Source organism: Piliocolobus tephrosceles, chromosome 1, assembly GCF_002776525.5.
Source record: "Piliocolobus tephrosceles isolate RC106 chromosome 1, ASM277652v3, whole genome shotgun sequence".
NCBI classification, from domain to species: domain Eukaryota; kingdom Metazoa; phylum Chordata; class Mammalia; order Primates; family Cercopithecidae; genus Piliocolobus; species Piliocolobus tephrosceles.
Genome location: NC_045434.1, coordinates 66,751,210 through 66,772,397, shown reverse-complemented (window position 1 = coordinate 66,772,397; position 21,188 = coordinate 66,751,210). Strand labels below are relative to the sequence as shown.

At 36.3% G+C, this 21,188-nt stretch overlaps 1 protein-coding gene across 5 annotated transcripts in view; it reads right to left on the bottom strand.

Annotated features, from left to right (window-relative positions):
- SYT14 (synaptotagmin 14) overlaps positions 1 to 21,188 on the bottom strand; it is a 229,296-nt gene that overhangs the window by 191,712 nt on the left and 16,396 nt on the right. For 2 of the 5 annotated variants that reach the window (XM_023198345.2, XM_023198346.3), the window contains exon 3: positions 8,678 to 8,798. The exons of the other annotated variants lie outside the window; for them this stretch is intronic. In XM_023198345.2, the coding sequence (XP_023054113.2) occupies positions 8,678 to 8,798 (121 nt within the window). The remainder of the gene's footprint in view (positions 1 to 8,677; positions 8,799 to 21,188) is intronic. 5 annotated transcript variants of the gene reach the window in all.

Sequence of the window (21,188 nt, the reverse complement as noted above, 5' to 3'; positions counted from 1 at the left end):
AATAATAATAATAATAATAATAATAATAATAATAATAATAATAATAATAATAATAAACAACGAAGTCTTTGAGAAATATGGGACTATGTAAAGTAACCAAACCTATGAATCACTGGCATTCTTGAGAAAAAGTAAACCTGGAAAACATAACTGAGGAAATAAATCAAGAAAATCTTCCTAATCTTGCAAGAGGGGTAGGCATCTAGATATAAGAAATCCAGGCAACACCTACAAGATACTATACAAAACAAACATCACCAACGCATATAGTCACCAGACTGTCCAAGGTCAATGCTAAAGAAAAAAATCTTAAAGGCAGCTAGAGAAAAAGGTGTCAGATCATGCACAAATGGAACCCCATGAGACTAAGAGCAGGCCTCCCAGCAGAAACCTTACAAAGTAGGAGAGAATAAGGGCCTATTTTCAGCTTTCTTGAAAAGAAGAAAGTCTGGGTCAGGCATAGTGGCTCACATCTGTAATCCCAACACTTTGAGAAGGTGATGCAGAAGGATCGCTTGAGCCCAGGAGTTTGAGAGCAGCATGAAAAACATAGCAAGATGTCATCTCTCCAAAAAATAAACATTAAAAATTAGTCAGGTGTGGTGGTACACAACTGTAGTCCCAGCTACTCGGGAGGTTAAGGTGGAAGGATTGCCTAAACACAGAAGTTTGAGGTGCAGTGAGCTTCAGTCACAACACCGCTCTCTAGCTTGGGCAACAGAGTAGACCTGGCCAAAAAAAAAAAAAAAAAAAAAAAAAAAAAGAAGAAGGAGAAGGAGAAGAAGGAGGAGGAGGAAAAGAAATTTCAACAAAGAATTTCATGTTCCACCAAACTAAGCTTCATATGCAAAGAAAAAATAAAACATTTTTCCAACCAAGCAAGCACTAAGAAAATTCATTACCACCAGATCAACCTTACAAGAAATCCTTAATGGAATTCTAAACATGGAAATGAAAGAACAACAGCTGCTACCACAAAAACATAATAAAGTACATAGCCCATAGACCCTATACAGCTTCCACACAATAAAAACGACAGAGCAAAAAGCTAACAACTTCATATGATTGAAACCTCACATATCAATACTAACCTTGAATATAAATGGTCTAAATGCCCCACTTGAAAGGCACAGAGTTGCAAGTTGCATTTAAAAAAAAAGAAAAAAGAACAGCTAACAAGGGAAGTGAAGGACTTCTTCAAGGAGAACTACAAACCACTGCTCAATGAAATCAGAAATGACACAAACAAATGGAAAAACATTCCATGCTCATGGATAGGAGGAATCAATGCCATGAAAATCCATACTGCCCAAAGTAATTTATAGGTTGAATGCTATTCCCATTAAACTAACATTGACATTCTTTACAGAATTAGAAAAAAAAAAAATGTTTAAATTCATATGGACAAAAAAGAGCCCAAATAGTCAAGACAATCCTAAGCAAAAAGAACAAAGTTGGAGGCATTATGCTACCTGACTTCAAACTATACTACAAGGCTACAGTAGCCAAAACAGCCTGGTACTGGTACAAGAACAGACACATAGACCAATGGAACAGAATAGAAACCCAGAAATAAGACTGCACACCTACAACCATCTTATCTTCAACAAACCTGATAAAAACAAGCAATGGGATAAGGGATCCCTATTTAATAAATGGTGCTGGGAGAACTGACTAGCCATATGTGGAAAACTGAAACTGGACCCCTTCCTTATACCATATATAAAAATCAACTCGAGATAAATAAAGAATGAAATGTAAAATCCAAAACTACAAAAACCTTAGAAGAAAATCTAGGCAATACCTTTCAGGATACAGGCACCAGCAAAGATTTCATGACGAAAGTGCCAAAAGCAATTGCAACAAAAGCAAAAATTGACAAATGGGATCTAATTAAAAGGCTTCTGCACAGCAAAAGGAACTATCCATCAGAATGAACACACAACCTAAAGAACGGGAGAAAATTTTGCAATCTATCCATCTCACAAAGGTCTAACACCCACCAACTACAAGGAACTTAAACAAATTTACAAGAAAAAAAAAAACCATTAAAAAGTAGGCAAAGAATATGAACAGACACTTCTCAAAAAAAGATACACACACAGCCAACATACATATGAAAAAAGGCTCAACATCACTGATCATCAGAGAAATGTAAATCAAAACTACAATGAGATACCATCTCACACCAGTAAGAATAGCTATAATTAAAAAGTAAAAAAAAATAACAGATGCTGGCATGGTTGTAGAGAAAAAGGAATGCTTTTACACTGTTGGCAAAAGTGTAAGTTAAGTTCAACTATTGTGGAAGACAATGTGGTGATTCTTCAAAAACCTAGAGGCAGAAATACCATTTGACCCAGCAATCCTCCCATTACTGGGTATATACCCAAAGAAGTATAAATCATTCTATTATAAAGATATATGAATGCACTGTATACATATGTAATAAACCTGCATGTTGTACACGTGTACCCTAGAACTTACAAGTATCATAATAAAAAAAAAAGATATATGCATGCACACATTCATTGTAGCACTATTCACAATAGCAAAGACATGGAATCAATCTAAATGCCCATCAGTGATAGGCTGGATAAAGAAAATGTGGTACATATACACCATGGAATACCACGCAGCCACAAAAAGAAACAAGATCATGTCCTCTGTAGGGACATGGATGGAGCCGCAAGCCGTTACCTTCAGCAAATTACTCCAGAAACAGAAAACCAAATGCCACATGTTCTCACTTACAAGTGGGAGGTGAACAATGAGAAGACATGGACACACAGAGGGGAACAACACACACTGGGGCCTGCTGGAGAGTTGGGGGCAGGAAGAAGGAAAGCATCAAGACGAACAGCTAATGGATGCTGGGTTTAATACCTAGTTGATGGGATGATCTGTGCAGCAAGCCACCATGGCACATGTTACCTCTGTAACAAATCTTCACATCCTGCAAACGTACCCCTAAACTTTAAAGTTGGAAAAAAAAAAAAAAGACCCATTTGTCTGCTGTCCTCAAGAAGTCCATCTCACATATAAATCCATAGGCTCAAAGAAAAGGGTGGAAGAAAGATCTATCATACAAACAGAAAAAAAAAAGAGCTAGAGTCGCTCTTCTTATATCAGATAAAACATACTTTAAACCAACAACAATAAAAAAGGACAGAGAATTGTATTACATAATGAGAAAGCGTCCCATTAAACAAGACTTAACTATCCTAAATACATACACACGCAACACTGAGGCACTCAAATTCATAAAACAAATTATTCTAGACCTATGAAAAGACTTAGACAACTACACAATAATAGTGAGGGACTTCGATACCCAACTGACAGCATGAGACAGATCACTGAGGCAGAAAACCAACAAAGAATTTCTGGACTTAAGTTTGATACTTGACCAACTGAACCTAATAACGATCTACGGAATATTGTATCCATCAACCACAGAATATACATTCTTCTCGTTTGCATACAAAACACACTCTAAGATAGACCACATGCTCAGCCATAAGGTAAGTCTCAATAAATTCAAAAAAACTGAAATCATTCCAACCATACTTTCAGATCACAGTGAAATAAAAATAGAAATCAATAACAAGAAGATCTCTCAAAACCACACAATTTCATGGAAATTAAACAACTTGCTACTGAATGACTTTGCAATAAACAATAAAACTAAGGCAGAAATTTTAAAAATATTTAAAATAAATGAAAACAGAGACACAACATACAAAAATCTCTGGGATGCAGCAAAAGCAGTATTAAGAGGAAAGTTCACAGTGCTATACACCAACCTAAAATAGTTAGAAAAATCTTAATGATCTAACATCACACCTAGAAGAACTAGAAAAACAAGAACAAACTAACCTGAAAGCCAGCAAATAAATAAATAAATAAATAAATAAATAAAACTCAGAGTAGAACGGAAGGAAACTGAGACCCCAAATACATACCAAGAACAATGAAACCAAAAGTTGGTTCTTTGAAACGCTAAACAACATTGATAGGCCACTAGTAAGATTAAAAAAGAAAAACAGTGAGATGATCCAGACATTACAACCAATTATATAGAAATATAAAAGATTTTCAGAGACTACTATGAATATCTCTATGCACATAAAACTAGAAAATCTAGAGGAAATGGATAAATTCCTGGAAACATATAACCTCCCAAGATTGTCTCAAGAAGAAACTGAAACCTTGAACAGACCAATATCAAGTTCCAAAACTGAATCAATAATAAAAACCCTACCAACCAAAAAAAGCCCTGGACCAGATGGACTCACAGCCAAATTCTAACAGATGCATAAAGAAGAACTGGTGCCAACCCTACTGAAACTATTTCAGAAAAACAAGGAGGAGGGACTCCTCCCTAACTCATTCTAGAAAGCCAGCATCACCTTAATACTAAAACTTGGCAAAAATACAACAACAAAAAAAGAAAAGTTCAGGCCAATATCCCTGATGAATGTAGACACAAAAATTCTCAACAAAATACTAGCAAGTCAAATTCAGCAACATATCAAAAAGTTAAATCTGCCATGATCAAGGAGCCTTCATTGCTGGGATGCAAGGTTAGTCCAACATACACAAATCAATAAATGTGATTCACCGCATAAACTGAGTCAAGAACAAAAATCACTTGATCATCTCAATCAACATGGAAAAAGCTTTTGATAAAATCCAATATCCCTTTGTGATAAAAACCCTCAACAAACTAGGCAGCAAAAGGAACATACCTCAAAATAATAAGACCCACCTATGACAAATCCATAGCCAAAATTATACTGAATGGACAAAAGCTGGAGCAATTCCCCTTGAGAACTGGAACAAGACAAGGATGTCTACTCTCACCACTCTTATTCAACATAATACTGGAAGACCTACCCAGAGCAATCAGGCAAGAGGAAGAAATGAAAGGTATCCTTATAGGACAAAAGGAAGTCAAACTGTCTCTTTTTAACGATGATATGATGCTATGCCTAGAAAACCCTAAAGACTCCACGAAAACGCTCCCGGAATTGATAAACGACTTCAGTAAAGTTTCAAGACAAAAATCAAAGTACAAAAATCAGTAGCATTTCTATACACTAATAATGTTTAAGCTGAGAGCCAAGCCAAGAACAATCTCTTTCATAATAGCCACACAAGAAAAGAAATATCTAGGAATACATCTAATCAAAGAGGTGAATGATCTCCTCAAGGAGAACTACCAAACACTGCTGAAAGAAATCATAGATAATACAAATGGAAAAACATTCCATGCTCATGGATTGGAGAGTAAGTATCATTAAAATGGCCATACTGCCCCGCTACAGTGGCTCACACCTGTAATCCCAACACTTTGGGAGGCCGAGGTGGGCGGATCACCTTATGTCAGGAGTTTGAGACCAGCCTGGTCAACATGGTGAAATCCCGTCTCTACTAAGAATACAAAAACTAGCTGGGCGTGGTGGCACATGCCTGTAATCCCAGGTACTTGGGAGGCTGAGGGCAGGAGAACGGCTTGAACCTGGGAGGCAGAGGTTGCAGTGAGCCAAGACTGTGCCATTGTACTCCAGCCTGGGTAAGAGTGAGACTCTGACACCAAAAAAAAAGTCATACTGCCCAAAGCAATCTATAGATTCAATGCTATTCCTATCAAACTACCAATGTCAATTTTTCACAGAATTAGGAAAAAAAAAAAAACCTCTAAAATTCATATGGAACCAAAAAAGAGCCCAAATAGTGAAAGCCATCCTAAGCAAAAAGAATAAAGCTGGATGCATCACATTACCCAACTTTAAACTAAATGGTATAAGGCTATAGTAACCAGAACAGCATGGTACTGATACAAAAACGGACGCATAGACCAACAGGACAGAATAGACAACCCAGAAATAAAGTTACATATCTACAGCCAACTGACCTTCAACAAAGTTAACAAAAACATACACTGGGGAAAGGACGCTCTATTCAATAAATGGTGCTGGAAAACTGGATTACTATATGTGGACTGAAACTGGATCCCTATCTCTCACTATATACAAAAACTAACTCAAGATGGATTAAGGACTTAAATGTAAATTCTGAAGCTAAAAAAATTCTAAGAGAAAATACAGGAAAACCTCCTCTGCACATTTGTCTAGGCAAAGAATTCATGACTAAGACCCCCAAAGCAAATGCAACAAAAACAAAAATACACAAATGGGACTATATAAACTAAAAAGCTTCTGCACAGTAAAAGTAGTAATCAACACAACGAACAGCCAGCCCGCAGAATGGGGGAAAATATTTGCATATTTCAAACTATGTATCTGACAAAGGTCTAACATCCAGAATCTATAAGGAATAAACAAGTCAACAAACGAAAAACAACCCCATTAAAAAGTGAGCAAAGACACAAACAGACACTTCTCAAAAGAAGACATACAAGCAGCCAACAAACATGAAAAAATGGTCAATATCACTAATCATCAGAGAAATGAAAATCAGAACCACAATGAGGGCCAGGCATGGTGGTTCATGCCTATAATCCCAGTACTTTGGGAGGCCAAGACGGGTGGATCACGAGGTCAGGAGATCGAGACCATCCTGGCTAACAGGGTGAAACTCCGTCTCTACTAAAAATACAAAAAATTAGCCAGGTGTGGTGGCGCATGCCTGTAGTCCAAGCTACTCAGGAGGCTGAGGCAGGAGAATTGCTTGAACCCAGGAGGCGGAGGTTGCAGTAAGCCGAAATCGCATCACTGCACTCCAGCCTGGGCAACAAAGCGAGATTCCATCTCAAAAAAAAAAAAAAGAAAAAAGAAAAAAAGAAAAGAAAAAAAAAACCCCACAATGAGATACCATTTCACAATAGTCAGAATGGCTATTATTAAAAAGTAAAAAATTAGCAGATGCTGGTGAGGCTGCAAAGAAAGGGGAACACTTATACACTGTTGATGGTAAAGTAAATAAGTTTAGCCACTGTGGAAAGCAACTCTGAGATTCCTCAAATAACTTGAAACAGAGCTACCATTCGATGCAGCAATCCCATTACCAGATATATCTTCAAAAGAAAATAAATGTTTCTACCAAAAAAGACATATGCACACATATGTTCACCACAGCATTATTCACAATAGCAAAGACATGGAACCAACCCAGGTGCCCATCAACAGTGGACTGAATAAATAGATAACCTAAAGAGGCCCATATATTTTTTTAAAAATTAAGTCTGCAGTTAAAAACCTTCCCATAAAGAAGATTTATGCCACCAAGGCCTATGTGGCTTCTCTGGTGAACTGTACCAAACATTTAAGAAAGAAATAATATCAACTATACGTAACTCTCTCACAAAATTCAAGAGGAAGGAACTTCCCAATTCATTCTCTCAGGCCGGTATCATCCTGATACTGAAACTAGAAAGAGGCATGAAAAGAAAAGAAAAGAAACCAGGATCCCTACTGACACACGAAAAGTCTTAACAAATTTTTAGCAAATTCAATCCAACAGTATAGTAAAAGGATAATCCATCATGAACAAGTGAAATTTATCTCATAAATGTAAGGTTGGTTTAACATGTGATTCATCATGTAAACAAACTAAAAAAAGTTTTAAAATCATATGATCATATCAGTAGATACAGAAAAAGCATTTTCTTGGAAAAATTCCAACAATCATTCCTTCTAAACTTTCTCAGAAAACTAGGAATAAAAAGGATGTTCCTCACCCAGACAAAAACATCTAACATCATACTTACTGGCAAAAGATTGAATGGTCTTCCCTTGAGATCACCCAAAACGCTTTCCCTTGAGATCACCAACAAGGCAAAGATTCTCATTCTCACTACTTTTATTCAGTATTGTACTAGAAGTTCTAGTCAGTGAAATAAGGCAGGAAAAAGAAATAAAAGGCATCCAGATTGGAAAGGAAGAAGTAAAACTGTCTTTATTCACAGACACAGTCATCTACATAAATATTTCTTTAGAATCTACAAAATAAGCTACTAGAACTAATGAGTGCATTTAGCAAGGTTGCAGCATACAAAATAATGTACAAAACATAACTGTATTCCTATATAATATCAACAAACCACTAAAAATTTAAATTTAAAATTTCTATTTACAACATTAAAAAATATGAAATGCTTAGGGATATATCTGATAAAATGTTTAAGACACACTGAAAATTACAATTTATATCTAAAGAAAATTAAAGAAGAACTAAATAGAAATATACACTAGGTTCATGGATTAGTAGACTCAATAATATTAAAATGTCAATTTTCTTCAGCTTATCTACAGGTGTTTTTCTCTAACACAGTCCCATCCAAAATTCCACCAGGCTATTTTGTAGAAATTGATAAACTGAAGCTAAAAGTCACATAGACATGCAAGAGATCTGGAAGAGCGAAGAATCTGAAAACAAATAAAATTCATAGACTTGCACTTCAAGAATGGTTATAAAGCTACAGTAATCAAGACACTTTGGTATTGGCAACAAGGCAGACAAATAATTCAATGGAACAGGATAAAGTTCAAAAAGAGGACGGGTGTGGTGGCTCATGCCTATAATCTCAGCACTTTGGGAGGCCTAGCTAGGCGGATCATGAGATCAAGCAATCGAGACCATCCTGGCCAAGACGGTGAAACCCCATGTCTACGAAAAACACCAAAATTAGCTGGGTGTGGTGGGCACACACCTGTAGTCCCAGCTACTTGGGAGGCTGAAGCAGTAGAATCGATTGAATCCAGGAGACGGAGGTTGCAGTGAGCCAAGATGGCGCCACTGCACTCCAGCCTGGCCACAGAGAAAGACCCCATCTCAAAAAAAAAAAAAAAAATGTTCAAAAATAAACCGATAAATACATAATCTATTGATTTGATATAAAAGGACAAAGGCATTTCAGAGAGAGGTTTTGTTTTTTTTTTTTTTTCAAAAAATGAGGCTGAAACAATTAGATATCCATACCAAGTGAACTTTGACATGTACCTCACATCCTACATAAAAATTAACTCAAAATGTCTTCCTTAGGGAATGCTTATGGACTGTTGATGCGACTGTAGATAAGTTCAGTCCCTGTGGAAAGCAGTCTGGAGATTTCTCAAAGAACTAAAAATAGAACTACCACTCAACCCGGCAATCTCATTACCGGGTAAATGCCCAAAGGAAAACAAACTCTTCTACCAAAAAGATTCATGCACTTATATGTTTATCCCAGTGCTATTCACAATAGCAAAGACATGGAATCAACTAGGTGCTCATCAACGATTGACTGGATAAAGAAAATGTGGCACATATATGTCATGGCATACTATGCAGCCACAAAAAAGATGAAATCATGTCCTTTGCAGCAATATGGATATAGCTGGAGGCCATTATCCTAAGTGAATTAATGGAGAAACAGAAAATCAAGTATCACTTGTTCTGAGTACACACAGACATAAAGATGGAAACAATAGACATGGGGAGTCTAAAAGAGAAGAGAGAGGGAGTGGGACACGGGTTGAATAACTATTGAGTACTCTATTTAATTTTTGGGTAATGGATCCAACAGAAGCCCAGATTTCAGCATCACACAATATATTAATATATCCACATAACAAACATGAACATGGACCTCTTGAATGTAAAATTTTATTTTAAAATAGACTTTGTCAAAACATGCCCTACTTTGGCATTGACCTTCTGTACAGAAAAAAAAGTGAACATGGCAGACCTGAGACTGCTATCCTTAGAAAACCCTGCTTATAGGGTTGGCCCCTGGCTGGCATCTGGGAACTTGATCCTCAGAGTGGTACCAGTCAACATTAATTGATAAAAGTAGTTTCTTGTACCTAGACTGTTTGTATAAATACTATGGTTTATGCTGAACTCCTATATTTCTTTTGGAAATCTGCAATTTTTTTGCAAGCTAGGAAGCCCTCATGGCAAGCCCTCCATGAAAACCTTGGGCTCTGAGTCTCTAATGGAGTTTCCTAGGCATGAAGATGGTATACATGTTGCTGCATTTTCACTGCTGAGGGAAATGTGCTCTGTGTGACCCCTCATGACAGGGAGAGAGCACAAGGAAACTCAATTGTATTAGGATTCTTTCTGGGAAAAAGGATTCTTTTGGAATATAAATTGTGGGAAAGCATACTTTATTTCAAAGTTCATTGAAAAATAAACATAAGGGAATAACCGGAAAATGTTTAAAATGAACATTAATGCAAGAAACCCTTTTCTACTAGGTAACAAAAGCCTCAATAATAAAAGCAGAGTAATAGTGGTTCCAGAAAACATATACAGATAAATAGAAAGAAAAAAAACTTAACTACAGAAACTGACTATATTAGTCTACACTGCTATAAAGAACTGCCCGAGACTGGGTAATTTATAAAGTTAGGAAGTTTAATTGACTTACAGTTCCATATGGCTGGGGAGGCCTCAAGAAACAATCATTGCAGAAGGGAAAGCAGGCACATCTTACACGACAGCAGGTGGGAGAGAAGAGGAACTGCTGAACTCTTATAAAACCATCAGCTCTCATGAGAACTCACTAACACGAGAACAGCATGGGGGAACCTGCTGCCATGATCCAATCACCTCCCACCTGGTCCCTCCCTTGACATGTGGGAATAATGGGGATTACAATTCAAGATGAGATTCAGGTGGGGACACAGAGCCAAACCGTATCACCGACCCAAGCGTGTATAACAACTTAGTACATGAAAACAGTAGTACTGCAAGTTGTCAGGGAAAGAATGAATTATCCAATAACTGGTATTGTATAAGTGGCTGATCAGTTAGAGATTAATGTAAAGCTGGATCCTTCCCTCACACCTCTGACTGAAATAAATTACAAGTAGATGTAAACACATGTTTAAAGAAGCCCATATTTTACAGTAATTAGAGATTCACTGATGTGAACAACCAATTATTTGAGGAAATCATCATCAAATCTGTCATTTCATCAGATTCATCACTCTCATTTTGTAGATATATTTCTTAAAGGTTTGTTTGTGTTTACCTAACTTCTGGGGTTGAAATGTAGAAAAGATGAGTCATACTTCAGTTGATGTACGAAAACTGTCCTCTGTAGATACTTTTCCTCCTCATGAAAATGATGACAGGCCAGAATAAATAATCAGAAAATTAAATTTATTGATCAAAAGATCCCAACCATACATATTTTTACATATATAATTCATTTAGGTAAAATAAGTACATAAGCCAAAATTACTTAGTATACATCCCATTCGTCTGCCTAAGTCTTAGGATGAAATAGGTTGATAAAACAAGAAAATTTCCCTCTCCTTCTTCCAATGGAAAAGACCTTAGGAGAGAGAAATCTAAACTAAATTGGCAATGGGACATTTTTTATAATACCTGGACCCTTACTAAAGAGACTATAGTGGATGGTATGTATGACACCAATTCTGTCAGGACCATCTCAGCAATCCATCTCTATTCCTCTTCTCTCAAGAATAAAAAAAGATATTCTTTTTTACACACACCCTAGACATCTCAACTACAATGTCTATTCTGAGTAAAGGAATGCCTAGACCACTTCCCTTGAACCAAGCGCCGGGCAGATAAACAACATTCTCGTCTTTCTCTTCTGGTAGCAATAAATGAACTTCTGTTGCGTTTCAAGGTGATTTATTAAAGAGTCCATAACTTAATTGAATAATGCAGACAGGTTAGGAAAAACTGAAATAGGCTTTACATTTCTGAAGTTGGTACACAGACATCATTCTGTAAACACCTTAGTTTTACACTCATAAAACTCCAACTCATACAGCCATTACAGAAAGAAATAAAGGAAGAAGAAAATGACACTTTTAGATGGGTATTTCAAAGAAAGGTAGAACTTAGTGAGGTACAAGATGGGTTATCATAGCCTTCACCACCCATTTGCTCTCCATTTTTATTTGGATTACTCTAGATTCTTGTACTCTTATGACCTCCAAAATAAAATGTTTCCCCTTATCTCTTGAACTTCATTCCCCTTCAAAGACTGGGGGTCTGCTTTACTCTTAGTGTATATGTTAATTTATGGCAGCCTGAATTTGGAACATAAAACTAAAAATAACAAGCGTGAGTCAATGCGGTAGGCTCCCTCCCTCTGGGTGCACATAAACCTCTCATTAAGAAGTTCAAAGAAGCCGAGAATGAATCAAAGAAAATACAGCTCCATGATCTCCACCTTCTATTAAATTGTAAATGAAACTGTCGTTTTAATTATAGTAGCTAAAGCCCTATTCTCTGCTACTACTGAGGCTCTATAAATTCACAACCTAATTGAAATTTCTTGCACCAGGTTTAAAAAAAAAAAAAAAAGTTTAAAATGTACAACAGGGCAGTTACAAAAATCTATTGGCCTCTTCAATTCAAGAATATCTCTTAACAGTAGGGTCTAGAAGTCACTGAACTATATCAAAAGGAAACATATCTACCCTAAGAACCAGAAAAAATGAAAATGGCATAAATAAAAGAATTATATTATGACTAGATATTTTTTTAAATAATGAAAACTAAATTATACACTGAGAAAAAGAGTACTTTATTCATTACATACTGTTTAGTCACAAGAAAGAAATAAAGAAAAGACAACTACAATTTTTACATAATTTTTAGAATTTCTCATTTGCATGTTGATCTAACAATAGGAGAAAAATTATTTTACTGGATTTGCATAGAAATTGAAGACGGAGGTCTGCTTATATGCCAACATCCAAAGATTCGTGGTCAGAATTTTTCATACTAGGAGCCACTTCCTTGTTCAGAGATAAGTAAACTGTTTCCTACAGACATATGCCACTATTAAATGAATTACTGAAACATTTTAGAAGGCTAACATTAGTGACTCAGTAGATAGGCTCATAAATTCAAAGTTCTGAGTGTCAAACCACTGAAAGAATAAACAATGAAACAATCGGGTCATGCCTTCCAGAATTCATACAAAAAAAATCATTCATCTCCAATAAGAGTCTACAAGTTCCAAGACTGTCCCTACCTTCTTCAGCAAGATAATAATAATATGTACATACCAATTTACTGACTACAAAGGGTTTCATACACTTTACTTCACTTGATCCTCACAGAAGCCTTGTGAGATTAGTACAGATAGCCTTAATAATGTCACCATTTTACAGAGGGGGAAACTGAGACTCAAAGAATTTAATGACTTTAGTTACCCAACCTGGATGAGGCAAATTGGGAAATTTAACCCATATCTCTTTATTTCATAATCATGTTCTCTTTCTACTAAATACTAGCTCCAATAAATACACGAAAAAAGAAAAGTTACTTTATTGTTCTACTACTCTAGACAATTAGAACTATAAAAGGCTTGAAAGTTTGGTCACTAAGCAAGAAATCTGTACCTATCCCAGCCCCCAAAAAGTCAGAATATAGTTCTACACCTTCACAAATTCTACATGAAAAATTGTCACCTACAGTTCAGACACTTTTCTACTATGTTCCCAAAAGAAATAACTAAAACACCACCAAAAGACGGAAGAGCCCATGATGCACTTCAGGGGAAAGAGAAAGAAATAATAAATCTGTCTACCCAGCAAAAAGGGAGAATCCAAGGCTGTAGGTAGTAAAATATAAGCACCTAACTGGATTTCCATTTGTCCACAAAGTGACATCAGCCAACTCAAAGGAAAAGAATAGCACATGCAGAAACATTCCCTTGACTGCCAGAGGTTTGGAAAAGCAGCACCAAGTTCAGCCTCTCCCCTAGCTCTAGTAACTGTAATCTACGTATTGTCTCCAAATTTTCGTCTCTCACACCTTGTACTCTCTTATAAGTGTATCATTCTAAAACAGCTGTGTATTAGGACAAGAAACTATCAGAACTGAACAGATATAGGATATCTATTATAGCCCCATAATTTGTAAACTTACCATTACCATGCACATCCTATGTCAACAATCATACAAGGCTTTGCCCTCAGATGAGTTACAACTACTCACTTTAAGATGTTAACGGATGAGGTTTAAGTTATTATTTCAGATCATATTTGAAAGAAATTGTAAAGGCCACTTAGACTAGTGATGAGCAGCATTCAAAAAACCACATGTGGCCAACCTAGCTTCAAGACAGTCTTTGATTCAAATGGGAGAAAAGACTGGAAAGTTGTTTTTTGCTACTATTTCTCAAGTATGCTCAGATATTTATATTTTAGTGGTTTAAATAAGTGACTTCCTTCTAGTCAAGGAAAAACATTGAAGGTAATAAATTTAAATATTCTATACATGTTCCCAATTGATTCAGTAAAGTAATTTTTATTTTCAATGTTTAAAAAAAGGCATAAATTTATTTTTCCTAAATTGAAAAAACAAAATTAACCACTGATCATCTCCTATTCTCTAACCACTACAGAGACATTTTTCTACAATTTCCAAAAACAGGTTGTCATTCATACTGGGATATTACATTTGATTTGTGAATATCCAATAAAGTAATGCCATATAGATTTAGTATATAAAAATACTAACAGGCCAGGACAATAGAGAGTCCTGTGCCATAAAACTACAAACCACCCTCCAGGTTAATATGACTTGAACATATTAACATACATTAGTATATACATTCACCTGTCGCAGGCATATCATTATTTTAATTTAGGTTCATAAAGACATAAAAAATCTAAAGTAGTAAATATCAAAGGAATAGAATTTCAGGTAATGGAAACTTTTGCATCAAAAAGTGGGGAAAGGATATGAACAGATATTTCTCAAAAGAAGACATTCATACAGCCAACAGACACATGAAAAAATGCTCATCATCACTGGCCATCAGAGAAATGCAAATCAAAACCACAATGAGATACCATCTCACACCAGTTAGAATGGCAATCATTAAAAAATCAGGAAACAACAGGTGTTGGAGAGGATGTGGAGAAATAGGAACACTTTTACACTGTTGGTGGGATTGTAAACTAGTTCAACCATTATGGAAGACAGTATGGCGATTCCTCAAGGATCTAGAACTAGATGTACCATATGACCCAGCCATCCCACTACTGGGTATATACCCAAAGGATTATAAATTATGCTACTACAAAGACACATGCACACGTATGTTTATTGCGGCACTATTCACAATAGCAAAGACTTGGAATCAACCCAAATGTCCATCAGTGACAGACTGGATTAAGAAAATGTGGCACATATACACCATGGAATACTATGCAGCCATAAAAAAGGATGAGTTTGCATCCTTTGTAGGGACATGGATGCAGCTGGAAACCATCATTCTTAGCAAACTATCACAAGAAGAGAAAACCAAACACCGCATGTTCTCACTCATAGGTGGGAACTGAACAATGAGCTCACTTGGACTCGGGAAGGGGAACATCACACACTGGGGCCTATCATGGGGAGGGAGGAGGGGGGAGGGATTGCATTGGGGAGTTATACCTAATATAAATGATGAATTGATGGGTGCTGACGAGTTGATGGGTGCAGCACACCAACATGGCACATGTATACATATGTAACAAACCTGCACGTTATGCACATGTACCCTAGAACTTAAAGTATAATAAAAAAAAAAAAAAAAAAAAGAGGAGCTGGTAAGAATAAAACACGCTATGTAAGCAGATTTTTTTTTTATTGAGATAAAACACGTATGCCACAAAATTCACCAAAGTGCATAATTCAGTGTTCTGTAATATATTCATAGAGTTGTGCAATCACTATCTAATTTCAGAATATTTTCATCACTCCCCAGAAAAACCCATACCTATTAGTAGTAGCTCCCTAGTCTCCCCTCCCCTAGCCCTGGCAACTACTAATCTATATTCTGTCTGTATAGATTTGTCTATTCTGGACATTTCATATGAATGAAAGCCTATATATATGATATGTGGCTTTCTGTGTCTGGTTTCTTTCACTGTTTGCAAGGTTCATCAATGTTGTAGCTTGTATCAATAATTCATTTCTTCTGGTGAATGAATAATATTCCATTGTGCCAATATGCCACATTTATTTAATTCATTCATCAGTTGATAGATATTTAGGTTGTTTCCCTTTCTTTTTGGCTATTAAGAATACAGTTGCTAGGCCGGGTGTGGTGGCTCATGCCTGTAATCTCAGCACTTTGGGAGGCCAAGGCAGGAGGATCATGAGATCAAGCGATCGAGACCAGCCTGGCCAATGTGGTGAAACCCCGTCTCTACTAAAAATACAAAAAATTAGCTGGGTGTGGTGGCACACACTTATAGTACCAGCTACTCAGGAGGCTGAGGCATGAGAATCGCTTGAACCCAGGAGGCAGAGGTTGCAGTGAGCTGAGATCATGCCACTGCACTCCAGCCTGGGCAATAAAGCGAGACTCCGTCTCGAGAAAAAAAAAAATTACAAAAAAGAATAACCTTGCTATGAATATTCATCTACAAATTTTTGTATAAACATATGTTTTCAATTTTCTTGGGTATAGGCCTGGGTTATATGGCAACTCCATGTCTTTTTTTTTTTTTTTTAGGAACTTTGTAATTGTTTTCTAACATTGCTGTACCATTTTACATTCCCAGCAATAGATGGGAGTTTCAATTCCTCCACATCCTTGCCAACACTTGTTATTGTCCATTTTTAAGATCATGCTTAGTCAAGCAGTTGGAAGAGGATTACAGAGTATCCTTTTAGTTCTATTTTGTTTATTTTCCCGAAGAAGCTGCCAAAGAAATAAAATGTATAACTAGAAAAGATTAAAAAACTGTTATTATTTGCAGATGATATGTCTACTGAGAAAACCCAAAATATCTATGGAAATAGTTAAATAGTCTAGCAATATGGCTACATATAACACTAATTTAGAAAAGTTAATTGCATTTTTATTAACAAATTTCATTTACTATAGCAACAAAAAATATAAGATATCTAAACATAAATCTAAAAAAATGCAAGATCATTATAGATGAATTTTCAAAACCTTACTGAAAGGTATTAAACAAATGCAAAGATACACCATGTTCAAGAATAAGAAATTTCAGTATTTTAAAGATATCATCTCCACATAGATCTAGAGATTCAATGTAATCCCTATTAAAATTCCAAAAAGGCTTTTTAAAGAACTTGACAAGCTGATCCTAAACTTTATATGGAAAATCAAAGGCCCAGAAATAGTTATTACATTACTGAAGAAGAAAAGTAAGAAGAATTTGTACTACTAGATAACAAGAATCACAACACTTTAATAATTAAGATAGTGACATACTGTTAGGGAATAGGTAAACTGATTAACAGAACAGAAATAGACCAACTTGATAAAAACTCGACAGAGGTGGCACTGCAGATCAGTGGGAAATCTTTGGAATACTTAGTAAATTGTACTGGAACTACTACTTAACCATTAAAAAATGAAATTAGGTTCTTAACCATATAAAATCAATTTCAGATGGATTAATAACATAAATATAAAAAGCAAGACTAAACCTCTTAAAGTAACAGAATTGCTATCATCTTAGGGGTAAGGAAGGATTTCCCCACAACATCTCAAAAAGCACTAGAAAGACAGAGAGAAAGAAGGAAGGAGGGGGAGAAAGAGAAAAGAATGAAAAGAAAAAATATTAAAAAGTTAGACTAAATTAACATTAAAATTTTTGTTCATGAACATACCATAGACACTTCTGAGTATTTGAAAAAAAATGGAATCTGCCTAATTCCATGCCTCCCAGTTTTACCTCCCCCAAACTGTACAAAACAAGAAAGAAAAAGTAAATCTACAGGCTGGGTGGGGTGGCTCACGCCTGTAATCCCAGCACGTTGGGAGGCTGAAGTGGGTGGACCACCTGAGGTAAGGAATTCAAGACAAGCCTGGCTAACATGGTGAAACCCAGTCTCTACTACAAATACAAAAATTAGACGAGCATGGTGGTGCATGCCTGTAATCCCAGTTGCTTGGGAGGCTGAGGCAGGAGAATCGCCTGAACCCAGGAGGTGGAGATTGCAGTAAGCCGAGATCGCGCCATTGCACTCCAGCCTGGGTGACAAGAGCAAGACTCTGTCTCAAATATATATATATATATATATGCTACATAAAAACTATATCCTCAGAATCATCTGAATACAGAGAATGCTAATATCTCAAAATAAATGCGAGTAAAAACAGAAAACTTACCAAATCATAAGGTGCAATCTCTCACGATCCCACCCCACCCAAACAAAACAGAAAGGTTTTGGTGTAGACAAAGGAAGAGAAAAACTATCAGGAAGACAGAAGAAAGAAGACAGCAATGGGGAGCTAAAGTTAGAAAGTCTGTGTTAAATCTGAAAATACTAACAGCAGCAATAACAAAACTGAGTAGATGACAGCACAGCCTACAGGCAAGGAACTCTAAAAGTACATGTGAGTTACTTTCAGCATAACTTAGCATAAGTTACTTTCGAGCATAACTTAACGGGGTAGTTAGGCAGTCTTTGTACATAGCTTCTGCAGGAGTAAAAAAGGCAGAAGGGAAAAGGCCCTTCAGCAACTGGGTGGTGAAGGGGAAATGAAAAAAAAGGGGGTAGGATCCTAAGAGACAAAAGACAATCACAAAATCAGACGATTCACAATCCCTTCCCTTCCAAAACAAAATACAACAAAACAACCCTATTACATCTTTCCATATTAATCTCCCCTTCTACTTAGCCTTAAATTTTCTCACTGAAGTCACACCTTTAAGTTATATACCTACCTCTAGAAGAAATTTATCCACATGGTCACCATTAGCATATATAGAGCATGTAAGACTATGGCAAGGTGAGCACTTTATATTAGGGTAGATTAATTGATAAAGGGCAGAATATAGGTTGCTGTACTTCTTGGGCTCACTGACTCACTAACATTTCCCAGCCTGTTTTCAAGTTACTATAGATGTAGCCCTGTGACTGAATTATTGACATGGGAATCTTAAGGAATGTACTTTGCTTCCAGGCCTATCCCACAAAAACCTCCTACACACGATCTTCCTTTCCCCTTTTTTTCTCCACACACTCCCTGCTTAATGAAGATGAACACACTAACCTCCAAAGCCATGTGCCAGAGCCATAAGCTAGGATCCTGGATCCCTGAATCACTGCTGAAGGAGTGCTCTGTGGCAACTAGAAATACCTGATATAAACTTCACGAGAGAGAAATAAAGCTCTATCCTGTTTGAGTCATTATTTGTTTGGGGTTTGTTTGGTGCAGCAGCTAACAGTACCTTGAGTAATACAACATGTTGACTATTTCCTAGGGAAGCAGAAAAATCTTCTATAGCGATATATGATATAGAAGATGTATACTTCAACACAGGAGGAAGAGTGGTAGCAGAAGAAAAATAAGAATGACAGAGAAATCAAAGTGGATTCTGAACCACGGTTAATGAGGAGTTGAGACAGGTGCTTACAATTTGAAAGAAGGGATGTTTTTAAGATGAAAACTATATAAAAGGGAAATATAATTATGACATAATATGGCTTTACTGCAAACAATATTGATCATAAAAAAGTAAGTTCTGAAAACTGACTTAATCAAAATTGAAATACAACTTAGGGAAATGAGATTTGAAGAAATGCATGTGAGGGTAAGTTGGTTTCTATTTTCACAGGTCCAAAGATAGAAAGGAATTTTGAACCACAATGGATTACACCCAGAGTCTCACCCATACATAATGTAAGTGATTTAGATAATGAAACTTTTGAACTGATGATATTCAGATGACATTTTGGGCTCCAAGTTGATACTATAACGTCTTTGTAGATCAGGGTAAGATACTTTTATTTAAGGTATAATAAGAATCCACAGAAAAATTTCAACAAGCAAAGTGGTTGGCCTGATTTACATTTTTGAAAATCACTAATACTTACTGAAAGGAGACAAAAATGCAAGTAGGGAAACCAGTTAGAAAACTATGACAGTGATCTAGGCAAAAAAAGACAGAGAACCAGACTACAATGACAGCAGCAGGATGAAAAAAAAGAGGACAGATTAAAAAAATATACTTTGCAGGTAGAACTGATTGAACTTACTAATAAATTAAATGTGGACAATAATAATGAGGGAAATATAGGATGATTTCTAAGTTAGGAATTGAGTAACTGGGTAGACAGTGCTATTTATTAGCTGAGATGGAGAAAACTGAGGAAGCTGTAGGCTCAGGTAAGAAAATCAGGACTTGCATTTTAAACGTGTCAAGTTGTTATTATAACAGACATCCAGATAGAAATATCAAGTAACTCATTTGATAAAAGATGAGGGAACTCAGACAGCCAAGAGCTGGATTTACAAATTTATGTGACATTTAAAGCAACAGAACTAGATAAAATCAAACAGAGTAAAAGATGGAAAAATGAAGTAAGCCCAGGACCAAACCCCTGGTATATGATATAATCAGAGGTCTGACGGGGAGAGAGGCTAGCAAAAGAGACAGAAACAGCCAAAGAGGTAAAAAGAAGTTGTGATGTCTGGCCGAACGTGGTGGCTCACACCGGTAATCCCAGAATTTGGGGAGGCCGAGGTGGGCAGATCATTTGAGGTCACGAGTTCAAGACCAGCCTGGCCAACATGGTGAAACCCCATCTCTACTAAAAATAGAAAAATTAGCCGGGCATGGTGGTGTACACCTGTAATCCCAGCTACTTGGGAGGCTGAGGCATGAGAATAGCTTGAACCCAGGAGGCAGAGGGTGCAGTGGGCCAAGATCATACCACTGCATATCAGCCTGGGAGACAGAGTGAAAATCTGTCTTTAAAAAAAAAAAGGAAAAGAAAAAGAAAAAAGGAGGTTGTGATGTCAGAGATGTCATTTCATTAGAATAATCATTGATACTCATTATAATTACTCTTCACAACTTTCATATGATCTACTCTATGGAAGTCTAGCATAAAACGCAAAAAGCTTCAGCCCAGAGCATTAATTCTAAAAATATTCAAATACTTATGAAAAATTTACTGTACTGAATGTTGAGAGGATAAACAGAGATTCAGATATTTTTCCATGTCATGGCTGTGGTGTGAATAAATTTTTTAAATGCAGAATTAAATTTCTATAGATAATGGAAGACAGCAAAAAAGCTAGACTAATATAGAGAAATCTGGGTAAAGCATACTTTGAGAACTACCTGAAAAGGAATAGAGACAGCAATAAAGAACAACAACAAAAAAAGCCATGATAAAAAAAGATATATTCACACTATCCTCTATCCTTATCTAATTTTCTCCATTGTAGCTTTCTGTTCCCTTGGTAGCCA